The sequence below is a fragment of the Sycon ciliatum genome, chromosome 1, assembly GCF_964019385.1.
Source record: "Sycon ciliatum chromosome 1, ocSycCili1.1, whole genome shotgun sequence".
In the NCBI taxonomy this organism is placed as follows: domain Eukaryota; kingdom Metazoa; phylum Porifera; class Calcarea; order Leucosolenida; family Sycettidae; genus Sycon; species Sycon ciliatum.
This window is the reverse complement of record NC_088643.1, coordinates 48,374,587-48,386,692: the sequence shown is the minus strand read 5'-3', so window position 1 is coordinate 48,386,692 and position 12,106 is coordinate 48,374,587. Positions and strand designations below refer to the sequence as shown.

The 12,106-nt window shown below is 47.4% G+C and overlaps 1 protein-coding gene and 2 long non-coding RNA genes across 3 annotated transcripts in view; 1 reads left to right on the top strand and 2 right to left on the bottom strand.

Moving 5' to 3' along the window:
• Window positions 1–6,064, bottom strand: part of LOC135830330 (uncharacterized) — a 6,350-nt gene extending 286 nt beyond the window's left edge. The window contains exons 1-3 of the mRNA XM_065342598.1: window positions 4,727–6,064; window positions 2,539–3,987; window positions 1–890 (exon numbers count right to left, since the gene is read on the bottom strand). The exon at window positions 1–890 is cut by the window's left edge and continues 286 nt beyond it. Coding sequence (XP_065198670.1) covers window positions 686–890; window positions 2,539–3,987; window positions 4,727–5,991 — 2,919 coding nt within the window. The 5' untranslated portion in view covers window positions 5,992–6,064 and the 3' untranslated portion in view covers window positions 1–685. The remainder of the gene's footprint in view (window positions 891–2,538; window positions 3,988–4,726) is intronic.
• A 2,750-nt stretch (window positions 6,065–8,814) lies between these two features.
• LOC135830322 (uncharacterized) lies at window positions 8,815–11,586 on the top strand. Its single transcript, XR_010556013.1, has 2 exons — window positions 8,815–9,190; window positions 10,968–11,586. It is a non-coding gene; the product is annotated as an uncharacterized LOC135830322 (long non-coding RNA).
• Window positions 10,797–11,825, bottom strand: LOC135830318 (uncharacterized). The gene is made up of 2 exons (XR_010556012.1): window positions 11,661–11,825; window positions 10,797–11,177 (listed from the first exon to the last, which is right to left on the bottom strand). It is a non-coding gene; the product is annotated as an uncharacterized LOC135830318 (long non-coding RNA).
• Window positions 11,826–12,106: the final 281 nt, after the last annotated feature.

The following is a 12,106-nucleotide window of genomic DNA, read 5'->3' as shown; positions in this document are numbered from 1 at the left end:
GTACGTGTATATTTATCAAGCTTAAAAACGCATTGAGGGTGTTGCTGGACTTTAATTGCTGAGGAAGAGAATCCCATAATTGGTATGCTAGGAATACAGGCGATTTGCTCATAGAATTGTTTCTTGCAATCGGGAAACGAAGCGAGTTCCGGCTTGTTGAGGATTCATTGAACCAGTTTAAGGAATGCTGCACATGCTGAGGGGCAGTGATAAGTTTGATTTTGTGAATGTATACGCAGGAGGATCGGTCAATGTAATGTTTCAGAGGAAATGTACAGCAATTTTCATAGAGAACGGCTATGTTGGTCTCGGGCGGCACATAATTGCCGAAGGCTATGAAACCAATATTTATGATAAGTTGGTAACAACAACAAGCCTGGTGCTAGATACTCTGTAACTCACTCGTGGTAGGGGAGAGGATGTGGTGCCACTGGTGGGAGGGGAGTGGCTGTCGTGTGTTCGCAATGATATACATTCCTGACATAGCCTAATTGTAAGATGCACGGGGAGTATAGAGTTACCGTTCCATGACATAGGGTGCATGATTGTGTTCTTTGTAGTTTGTATGCTCACGGTCGTTGAGCTGAATCCTACACAGACCGTGGTTGGGAAGCTAAAAAAAACAGCAAAATTACTGATCAAATTAAATAACTTAGTAGCTGCTGTTGGATTTCAGGTGGCGATATTATGAGTCATCCTGCTGCTTCACATCCATGTGAATATACTTACCGGAGCGAGCGTCAACCACCCATTTATCAGCTATGTTCCGGGAGTCGTCCTGCTGTTCGCAAGTACCCTTTCCTGCCACATCACCAGTGCCTTTCAGAGAACATGATCGCACTGGAGCGGCTGGCGGCGGTGGATTCACATCGGCTGGCGTGCCTTCAACTCTGCAGCAGTGGAAAGGGATCATACACATCCAAATGAGATCCGCATGCGGGCACGACAGGTACACGCCATGACAAAATATGTAGGGTGGGCCCAGGTCGGCATTGCCCTTGGCGGATTACGTGGCAGAAGAAATTAGCACTTTACATCTCAATAAAACCTTCGTATCATGTCGCTTCAGCTGATTCTGTTTATTGCAATCTTAAAATTAACAGAATTTGGTATTTTCCTGGTATGTTTAATAATTATTAATGCATGTTTACTTTGTTTTGTATGACTGTGGATAAAGAAATGGAGCAGAATTCAAGGAAGTGCCTGCCATAGGGCTTGTAATGGTTCTGCCAATTTCATCCATGATTGCTTTTTGAGCAGAATAGGGCAATTTTTCCAGCATTATCCGCCAAGCATTCTGGTGTTTGCAAGCAAGCCGCTCCAAGTTGTTGTTGTTCAACATGTTCTTGTTGTGGTATGGCGCAGTCATAGCTTTCCATTTCCAGGTAGCCCTTTCCCAAAGGTGCTCTTTTAATTCGCACTTAGTGCTTTTCGCGTCCCTCAAAATATGCTGAAAAAGTGCTCTTTTTTCAGTGAAAACAGGCAAAAAGTGCTCTTTTTTTCAGTGAAGCATAGCCATGATACATGTTCAGATATGAACCCAAGCTGAGAAATGAATACGCACTCTTCCATTTATGGGTCCACGAAAGGCAAAACAGGAAGTAAAGTTCAAAAAACCCACTTTTTACAGCACTGTGTACACCGCGCGCGGGTACAACACCAACTTACTTGTTGCCCCCCAAAAAAGCGGCGTGCCAAGGCCCATATCGAGCACTCGGAAACTGTGATCGCATGCATGAGCAAACAGATTTTAGCACTTTTTCAGCTAAAAAAGCTCAAAAAGGGCGATATTCACCAAAAACGCAATAAAGGGCGAAAGAAACGGGCTTTTCCAAAAAGGGCCAAAAAGGGCGAAAAAGGGCGAGCACCTTTGGGAAAGGGCTATTTCCAGGTGCTAAGCAGTAAGCTCAAGTCAAACTTGAAACCAAGGTCGTCATTCACTTTTAAATTAAGGTAGCTGGAAACTACATATACGTGTAAGCTTTTCTACTTTCTTGGATGTGAAGTGTGCGTTATCTTCATTGTACCAGGTAGAGATGAAATGGCCAAAACAAGTAGCTAGTCATCATCAATATTGCGGAGTAATAAGCACCTCAACATTAATTTTTGATACTTGGGGGTGATTTTTGTGCAAATTGCCTGTTACTTTGTTCAATATGGGCCACTAAGAGAAATTGGCCCGAAAGTTTTCGCTTATGACTATGTGAAACTCGGGTATTGAGCCAATAATAAAAGTAGAAAGGAAAAGGACATATGGAAACGAGTTAAGTTTTGTGCCTAGTTGTTGCACTTTCTGACTGTATATAGTATCTAGTTACAGTGGTGGAGAGTTACTCTTAACTCGTTTCCATATGTCCTTTTCCTTTCTACTTTTATGACTATGTTTTAAAAATTAACTCTACCAAATTGCAGGTTCTACAATTGCAGGTTCTACAATTGCAGGTTCTACTTCAAAAGCTAAGAAAGTGACTGTTCACCGCAAGCGTTTTTTTTTTATTCCTTACCAGTTACATGTACCTAAGTACAATTCTCTCTTACCTGAGATATTCTCGGGATTTTGGCTTGTCAGTGACGTTAGCCTGAATCCTGACACCATCTTTCGAGCTGGTTAAGACGGCCGTGTCGAATGATTTCCTCCTGTTTGTATGGAGTCCATCACCGGTTGAGGACCTTCTACGGGCGCACGCCACCGGAGACGTGGATGAGGAGTTCGAAATTCCATCCTGCTGCAGTTGGGGAAGGTCGCCAATCGCAATTGTTCTGAGCGTTGCGTCTGCTGGTTCGTGACAGGCCAAGCGCAAATCGGATCGCTTCCTCTCTATATCCGGCTGTCGGGAGTGTCCACTAGATCGACAATCCGGCGACGTGGATGGACTGACGGAACGTTCGGAACATGGGATGTCCTCTCCGTCAGAGTTTGTGCCAGGGTGTTCTTGTTCATCAGGGAGTCGTACGTGTATCAACGGAGTGTGGTCTGGTTTAGTGTGAGCAGGTGTGGGTGGCAATGGTAGTACGAGAAGACCGTCGCGGAAAGCACGACTGTCCGTGTGGTTTTGGTGTGGGTCGTGTTCAGGCGAAGAGGAGTTCGAAATTCCACCCTGCAATTGGGGAAGGTCACCAATCGCTATTGTTTTGACCATCGAGTCTCCTGGCTCGTGACAGTTCAAGCGCAAATCGGACCGCTTCTTCTCCATATCTGGCTGTCGGAAGTGTCCACTGGGCCGACGGCGGGACCGACAATCCGGCGACGTGGATGGACTGGCGGAACGTTCCGAACATGGGATGTCCTGTCCGTCAGAGTTTCCTGGCTCTTGTTCATCAGGGAGTTGCACGTGTATCAACGGAGCGTTGTCTGGTTTAGTCTGAGCAGGTGTGGGTGGCAGTGGCAGTGCGAGGAGACCATCGCAGAACGCACTACCATCAGTACTGTCCATGTGGTGTTGGTGTGGGTGTTGGTGTGGGTGTGGGTGTGGGTGTGGGTGGTGGTGTGGGTGTTGGTGTTGGTGTTCAGATGGTATGCATGTTGTGCATGACGAACAGTGGTCAAGACGAGCGTGCGCGTATGGGAATAGGCCAACCCGTGGCCACCGCGGAGCTTGATCCTGTGTTGCCTCCGGCAAGGAGTTCCCGTGTACCCTGTTATCGCTATCCTTGCGTTTCGTTTGGATAAATTCAGCAGGCCTGTAGTGTCGCTGGTCAGGACAGTGAAGCATGAGCCAGGATGACGTCACGTCGTCGTCATCCTCATCATCGCCCATGTCCTCATACGCCAGTCTGTGTATTGTGCGTGTGCCATCCATGTGGACCTCAGCGTAAGGGATTATAGTCCTCGCCTTAGTCGCTCCCTTAACATGCTCATTAGCCGCATCCATAGGCAAGCTTCCAGCGTGTTGCCGTTTTCCGCGGAACAGGCTTTGCGTTTTGGAGTGCTTCCGCTGGCCGACCATAACGAATCTCTCATCATAGTCAATGTGATCGCTTTCATCCCTGCAGGAATTAACAGGAGTTAACAGGAATTAACAGTGGTTTCATCCCTGCAGGAATTAACAGTGGTTTCATCCCTGCAGGAATTAACAGTGCTTTCATCCCTGCAGGAATTAACAGTGCTTTCATCCCTGCAGGAATTCACAGGAATTAACAGAGGAAAGACAGGACTTCTCACACTGCAGGTGCACCTGTACGGCTGTAGTGAAATTGTGATATTATTGTGTACCTGACACTAGGCTGACAGACACCTGAACAAAGCTTCACAGCGTTGTGGTTAAGTGAAATGTAATGCCATACACGTAAGCCATACTGGCCATAGTCAGGAATACTACTTCGAGTAACTGTTACTACATATACCCTTACCCTTAGCGTGCACATACACACGCACGCACGCACACGCACATACACCGCACACGCATACGCAAGCACATGCATACCCATACCATACCACCGCGACAGCCGCCACTCACCACTGGCAACACTGCCAACCACCTACAGAAACCGGTCTCTCCGCTGCCCAGGAAGATACGCCTGACCCGAACACTTGGATCAAGAAACTGCTATAATTTTTCAATAATTGTAGCCTAGAGAGCGTTTCGCTGGTGGTGTATGGATTTGTGTCTTTGTGAACAAGACTAGTTCAGTGCATGGCTACAGCGGAGTCTTTGAAAACACCTTTTAACACTATCGAGAAGTTAGTAGTAAAGTAGTAACATTATAGCCGTCTGGGCCAGCTTACCTCGGGCTGGTACCAGTACACATAGTCTGTTGACCATGTTCCCATGGTGCATGTGCATTGTCTTTGTTGGTGGGTTGTTCTATCCGTCGTATGTGCGAGTTGAACACGGCCTCTAGCACCGCCGAGCCCAGCACACTCCGCCACATCTCCCTGGTCCGCTCTGCAGTCTCATCGTCATGATCAACGGGCCACACATTGCTCCACGTGATCCGATGCTCCGTGACGCGACGCTTCAAGAACTGATTAAATGACCGCAGCATTTCATGCTCCTTCCTCTGCTTTATCTGCACCAGCTGCGCACGAGTCATGGGCAGACTGGGTCGACCGAATACCTTGAGAGTACGATGTGCCAGGTACACGAACGGCATGTCAACGCCATAACAGCACTCCGCCGACGCCAGAAACACAGGCACCTGATGCTTGCCACAGGATATGGCCAGTTTCCCCGGACAATCCTGGAAGGTCTGTGCTGATGCTGTCTGTGACCCAGTGCCAGTGGGCGCTTCACCTTGGAATAGTTTGACAATGCTGATGTTCTTGCCGTTCAGGTCAAAGTCGTTGGGGAGCAGGTCGCATTTCGTCAGAACAATGGCACAACCGTGTTTCTTCTTCTTGTCGGGGATCTTCCGCCAACAATGGGTGAAAACCTTCCACTGGCACTGTCGGCAAGCGGAGGGTTTGCTGGGGTCCAAGACAAATAGGTAACCGTCAACACCCTCTCCATGCGACGAGTATGCTTTGGGAAAGGGACCAAGCTCTCGACTGCAGGCTGCGGAGAGTAACTTGGATGATTGCGTATGAGGCGTGTGCTGTCCTAGACGAGAGCGACATGTGTAGGGGTGTTTTACCATGGTAGAGGATCGTACATGTATGGTGGGACTAGTGGCTCGATCTGCATAGTTCTCGGCTCCGGGGAATGGACAACCACGGCTATCATCGATGAAAGTCGTGTGCTCAACGACATGAATACGCAGCTCCACCGCAGACCTCAATGGATTCGATCCCCTGGGCAAGTACAGTCGCTTTGCAGCTCCAAAGTAGACGAAATGATCTCCATTGATTTCCGCTTCGGAGAAGTCAGTCTGGCTCAGCCAGTGCGAGTGATCGTGACCCAGTTCTTGCCAAGTATCCACGCCTGGATGAATGAATCTGCTACAGAGACTAGACTTGCCCACTCCACTCTCGCCATCACCCAGCATTGAGCAGCACGTCCCCAGCACGGCCAATCTGCACTCCAGGGTGGAGTGGGCAAGCTTTTCAGCCATTCCAGATGGGCGTGAGAACCTGCGGAGCCGATAAGGATGAGTCGATAATACTTCGGAAGGAAAACGCTTATCAACTGGCACGTATATTGAATAAACACATGTCATGTACACTGCGGGCGAATTGTGGTAGCTGGAGGGATTGTTCGATACACCTGCGAGCTGGGTGTAGTCATTATTATTGTCTTAGTCACACAGAGATAATGGGAAACAACACTTTATTGCTAAGGCTCTGAAATTCACGCACAAGCAATTCTCAGACAGCGCCGACTACAATGTCCAAAGGATAAGTTGTTTTGAGGGTGACATCGCATGAGTGTGTCAGTGGTGTACTCCCAACAACGTAACGTCGTTTGGTGTGCTAGTTGGATGTGGCAGAAATGGCAGGCAGGCCCGCTAGGGAAGGACTACATCAGGCACGCCACCGTACCGCAGGATATCCAGGTCTAGGTGTATCTGCACCTTGCCTGCCAGCATCAGTGACGTGAGCCGAGGTGAGATGAATGCAGTAAAAGAAAAAGAGAGTAGAAAACTATGGATATTGCCAGTACCGACAGCATCAGAACATGCCTCGCCGGGCAGACCAGCACCTAGTCAGCGAGGTGTAGTTGTTCATGTCACTGATGATGGTGACAATTTCATTAGATACATGTAATGTACTGACCCTCGTAAGTCCTCAGATACATGTACTTAATACTTGTTTTCGTGCCTGCACTAATACTTAGTCTTGGAGACCAGCTCTGTCTGCCTGCCTGATCTCCAGTTTCAATCTTAGGCAGGCATCGTTGACAGCGCTTTGTGGCGTTGGAGTAAACTGGAACCTGGGGTCACGGTGGACCAACCAATCAGGCTGTGGTCATTGTTCTTGCACTGAAGTTTCAGACACACTGCCATCGCCGCGGGGTCGCTTCTCCGGTTGCTCGTGGCTTGTCGCCAAATGGTTAGCGTGTCTTTTCTTTAAGCGCCATGCATACGCCAGCATGGCATGCCTCCTCGTTTCACTTCCTGCTGCAGGCCGACTGCAAACGGGTTTTGTCTTTTACTCGTTTCGTCGGGACTCGGGAGAGAGACGTCTCTATTGTAACAAGCAAGGGAGAAAAGTGAGATTTCTGCCCAGCAAAGGTGAACACCTCACTCATTTGAATCCTTTCCTCGATGAGTAGTGGAGGCACATGATTTAGATTGGTCTATTGTGTGTGTGTGTGTGCGTGTGTACACCTGCGTGTGTGTGTTTATGTGTGCATGTGCGTGTTTGTATGTGTGTGCGTGTGTGTGCGTGCGTGTGTGTGCATGCGTGTGTGTGTGTGTGTGTGTGTGTGTGTGTGTGTGTGTGTGTGTGTCTGACATGTGGTGAGATGTTACCAGGTACATGTACGCCGGCTTGTAAAATAGTGGCAGTATGTGTGTGGGGGGGGGGGGGGGGGGGGGCTCTGCAGTGTGTTCTGTTGCTAACAGCACACCATGGGCCTGGTAACATACACGTCATTGTAACTGCATCTGTGACATGGCAAGAGTGTATGAAACCTGGGATTCATGATCTCCTGAGCATGGTTGGAGAAGGCTTCCGTCGCTGTTTGTCTAACGACTAGCGTATCCAGTCTTTGCAACACTGACGTCTGTTGTCAGTGTTGACATGTTGCAGTGACCTGCTGTCAGTGTTGACATGTTGCAGTGACCTGCGTGAAGTAACACGGTAGTCAGACTTAGAGATAGTCATGCCATGATGACAATGGTATGCATGCCCGCCGCGTGTCAACCATGGTCAACTGCCATGCCCTTTAAAATGGGCAAGCTACTATGTACATGTATGTACAGTGTAAGTACAATGTACATGGCATTGGCATTGGCATGTACATTGTACTTACACTGTACAATGTGCATGCACCAGAGACTCGATAGTGCTTCCCGTGGAGGCTAGGAAGGCAAGACACACACTAAACGACAGATTTGACACACACTATCTAGCTAAACAATGTTCTGACGTCTCACAGAGATACTGCACTTGTACTTGTAGTCTGTAGTGTAGGCACGGAAATGACCATTCTACTATTTCTAGCGCTAGCGCTAGCTCCGCGCCGCCAACACACGCGTCCAGGCTTTGGATCGAACATTCCGATGCGCAAACTTCCGGGGTTTGGCATCCTTGGAATTGGGCTAGGTCAGTTGAGCTTGAGTAGGTCACACGGCCCCATATACCAGTGTCACTGTTGACCATGGTTGACAAACAATCAGGGAGTCGAATACGTATAATTATAATACAACCCAACAGTACGCTTGTACGTGAAATATAAAACGACATACAAACCGAGGCGAAGCCGAGGTTTGTATGATGGTTTATATTTCACGTACAAGCGTACTAGTGGGATGTATTGTACTTGCTGACCTTCATAAATTCTCAATCTCTAAAAAGGAGTTTGTATTGTGGTGGTCTATGGGGTTTGTATGAGGTTTATATGCCCAGTATAAACCGCCAGCATGATGGGCAAGTTGACTGGAAGTTTGTATGAAAGGTCAGCATAAGACTCTAATACGACTCCCTGCAAACAACCACTATTCACGGGCATATTAGTAGTAGGAACAGCTGCTACTGAGTAGACATGTACTCAAAGGGAAACTGAACGCCAAAAATAAGTATGGCTTATCCGAAGGAGAATTGGGCACTGATTCCGATGAGCTATGTCTCGAGCCGATCAGAGAAGAGGAACTGTGTCAAATTTCATAAATAACACCTCCCATATTTGGAAATTGGCCTTGATGACGTGCGTACTGCTTAGCTGTCACCATGCTGTGCATGTTCAGCAGTGTAATTGAATGGAAGAAAACAATTACTTTGGTGTTTTGCAGCTCTGTTTCGTTCCCTGACGGTAACCAAATCTAGATGTAGGAATCTGTTGAGCAGGAGAGTGACACATGTCTTCCCGAAGGCTGTCCAGGCTGCAGTGGTGATGAAGAAGACACGATCATCACCCCGAGATCGATCGTAGCGAATTGGAAAACTCATGGTGAATTTGCTTCCACTCCAAGGCAATGTCGAGGTATGAAGGGTGCTTGTACTGCCTTCCAAAGTGAAGAGGAGATGAACATGGCTTTGCATAGCTGTTCTATGCCAACTTACCCACTCTTGCTGGCACCGTAGTGGCATATTGCACATTTCGTGGACGAACAACTCTAGTCACTAGTGGCTAGTGAGCAACACTAACAGGTGAGATTTTTCAATTCGACAAAAATTGTTTTTGTTTGAGAACTGACAGTGGCAGTCATTAGACTCAGTAGGTGTCTTTGCTGCTTCTTTCCCTTCATCGGTAGGGTTGTGCTTGAATAGTACAAGTGCTTGAAGTAAAATTTTGTTTGTTGTATTGTATTTTATTATTTTACTTGGGCATTCCCAACAGACCCTAAGGTCTTCTTACAGGGTGCCCAAGATGAATGAAATTGTTAAGTTCCTGGCGAAATGAATTGGGGATATGATTTGTGCGAAGGGATTCGGGAAGCGCATTAAAGCGGTCAGCACCAAGGAATGAAATAGATCTGTATCCAGCTTGGGCTTGCACAATGGGTAAGGAAAGGGAATAATTGACTTGGCCGCGGGTTACTCTGTCTGTGTGAGCGCAGTCACGGCGAAGGGAGAACATGTCAGAGAGGAGTGAACTGCAGATATTGTGGATGCAACGGAACACGAAGAATATGGACTTAGTATGATATCTTTTGTCTAAGCTAATTATGTGGTATCGCTCAAGCAAGTATGATGTCCGCGTGAATGTGTCATGCTCAAATATGCATCTAAGGGCTCTCTTACTTATGCGTAGCAGCTGATCTCTCACATTGTCAGCGAGGCAGTGGACATAGGCAGTGCTGGCGTACTCGAGCTTGCTCTGGACTACTGACAAGTAGAACTGCCTTCTGGCCTGGACAGCAAGGTTCCTCCTTCCACGTCGAAAAGCACCTAGTTTCTTTCCGATGTCTTCCCTGAGGGAGTTAACGTGGGCACTGAAACTTAAAGTTGAATCGAGAGTCAGTCCTAGATACTTAACTTCGTCAGACGGGGCAATAACAGTCGAACCACAGACAATGCTCAGGTTAGGTGGGGGATGTGAGCGTCTGCTGTGGATCAGTAGTACTTGGCTCTTGCTGGAGTTCAGGAGCAGGCCGCGATCTGTGAGGTGCTGCTTAACCACTGAAAAATCGTCTTCTAAGTAAGACATGAGAATTCGTGGACACTTTCCAGAGGCATACATGGTGGTGTCGTCTGCATAAAGAAGGCATTGGGAACGCAATGGCAGAGTGGGGACAAGTCGAGTGTAGATGCTGAAGAGGGTAGGGCCTAGGACGGAACCCTGGGGAACGCCCCTAGTGCAGGTTCTACAGTCACTTGAGGTTCCGTTCACTTCTACGCGTTGCTGTCGGTGAGACAGATACCAAAATAATAAATAGAACATGTGGAACATAAATCTAATCAAGCATCAGTACATGTATTGCGAAGTTTAACTTCAAAGCACATGAAATCACAATGATCACGAAGTTTATGTAATCAGGAGTACACCCTGTGTTCAACGAACACATACACACATGCTGTATTGCGCACACACATGTACACATGTGCGTGCACCCCCACCCCATCCCACAGACACACGCATGCAGCGCGCACATCCATACACATGTGCGTGTACCGCCCCCCCCCCCCCCCCCCCCACACACTCCTACCCATACACATGTGCGTGCCCCCCCCCCCCCCCCCCACACACACGTGTGCACATACAGATACACAAACACACACGCACGAACACACACACACAAGATACGTGTAAGTGTACATGGTCTTCCTGGTGCAGATGCTGAGCCAGCACAATGGAAAATACCTCCATCAAGATGCTTGATCAAGTTTTGTGATAATGGCACTGTTTGTTTGTTTTTACAAAGAAGTGTGGGAAAGATTACAATGCATTATAATTCATAATTGTTCTTTGCCTTGTACTGTGCAGACCAGAATGCTTTGCTATCAACTCCTGGCTTTCCATCGGCATGGTGTTCAGCTGCAGCGGCATCTGGTCCGGGGAGTTCAAGTTAGTTGCTGGATGGCTGCACTGACACAGGATGGGTTTGCGTTGGCAATGCGATACGGCAGTCATCCCACATCACGAGCTACATGTTTATGTAATTTATATTGTCGCTCGTCCAGCAACGTCAAGGCTCTGCATGTAAACACAGGAGAACACCATAATACTACTCAGGGGATAATAATTTTGGATATCAATTTCGTGACAATTATTAGATTCACACAATATTCACAACGTATGCAACACGATGCTGTCTATTGACACTACTTCAAACTGAAGTGCTCACTACTCCTCTCCCGTTTTCATCTCCCTCTACCTTATGAATACTCTGCATTACTGGTTTCGTTTCTACCCTTTCCATTGCTGCCAGCTCCCAGTCTTTTTCAATGCACAGCACCACCTTGACAGTCATTTTTGTGATTTGATGTACACATACTTTGAAGTTCAAATTCGAATTACATGATCAGATTTTTGTTCCACATTTTCTATTTATTTTTACTTCAAGCACAACCCTACCGATGAAGGGAAAGAAGCAGCAGAGAGACACCTACTGAGTCTAATGACTGCCACTGTCAATTCTCAAATAAAAACAATTTTTGTCGAATTGAAAAATCTCACCTGTTAGTGTTGCTCACTAGCCACTAGCACTAGTGACTAGAGTTGTTCGTCCACGAAATTTGCAATATGCCACTACGGTACCAGCAAGAGTAGGTAAGTTGGCATAGAACATCAGCTATGCAAAGCCATGTTCATCTCCTCTTCACTTTGGAAGACAGTACAAGCACCCTTCATACCTCGACATTGCCTTGGAGTGGAAGCAAATTCACCATGAGTTTTCCAATTCGCTACGATCGATCTCGGGGTGATGATCGTGTCTTTTTCATCACCACTGCAGCCTGGACAGCCTTCGGGAAGATATGTGTCACTCTCCTGCTCAACAGATTCCTACATCTAGATTTGGTTACCGTCAGGGAACGAAACAGAGCTGCAAAACACCAAAGTATTATTGTTTTCTTCCATTCAATTACACTGCTGCACATACACAGCATGGTGACAGCTAAGCA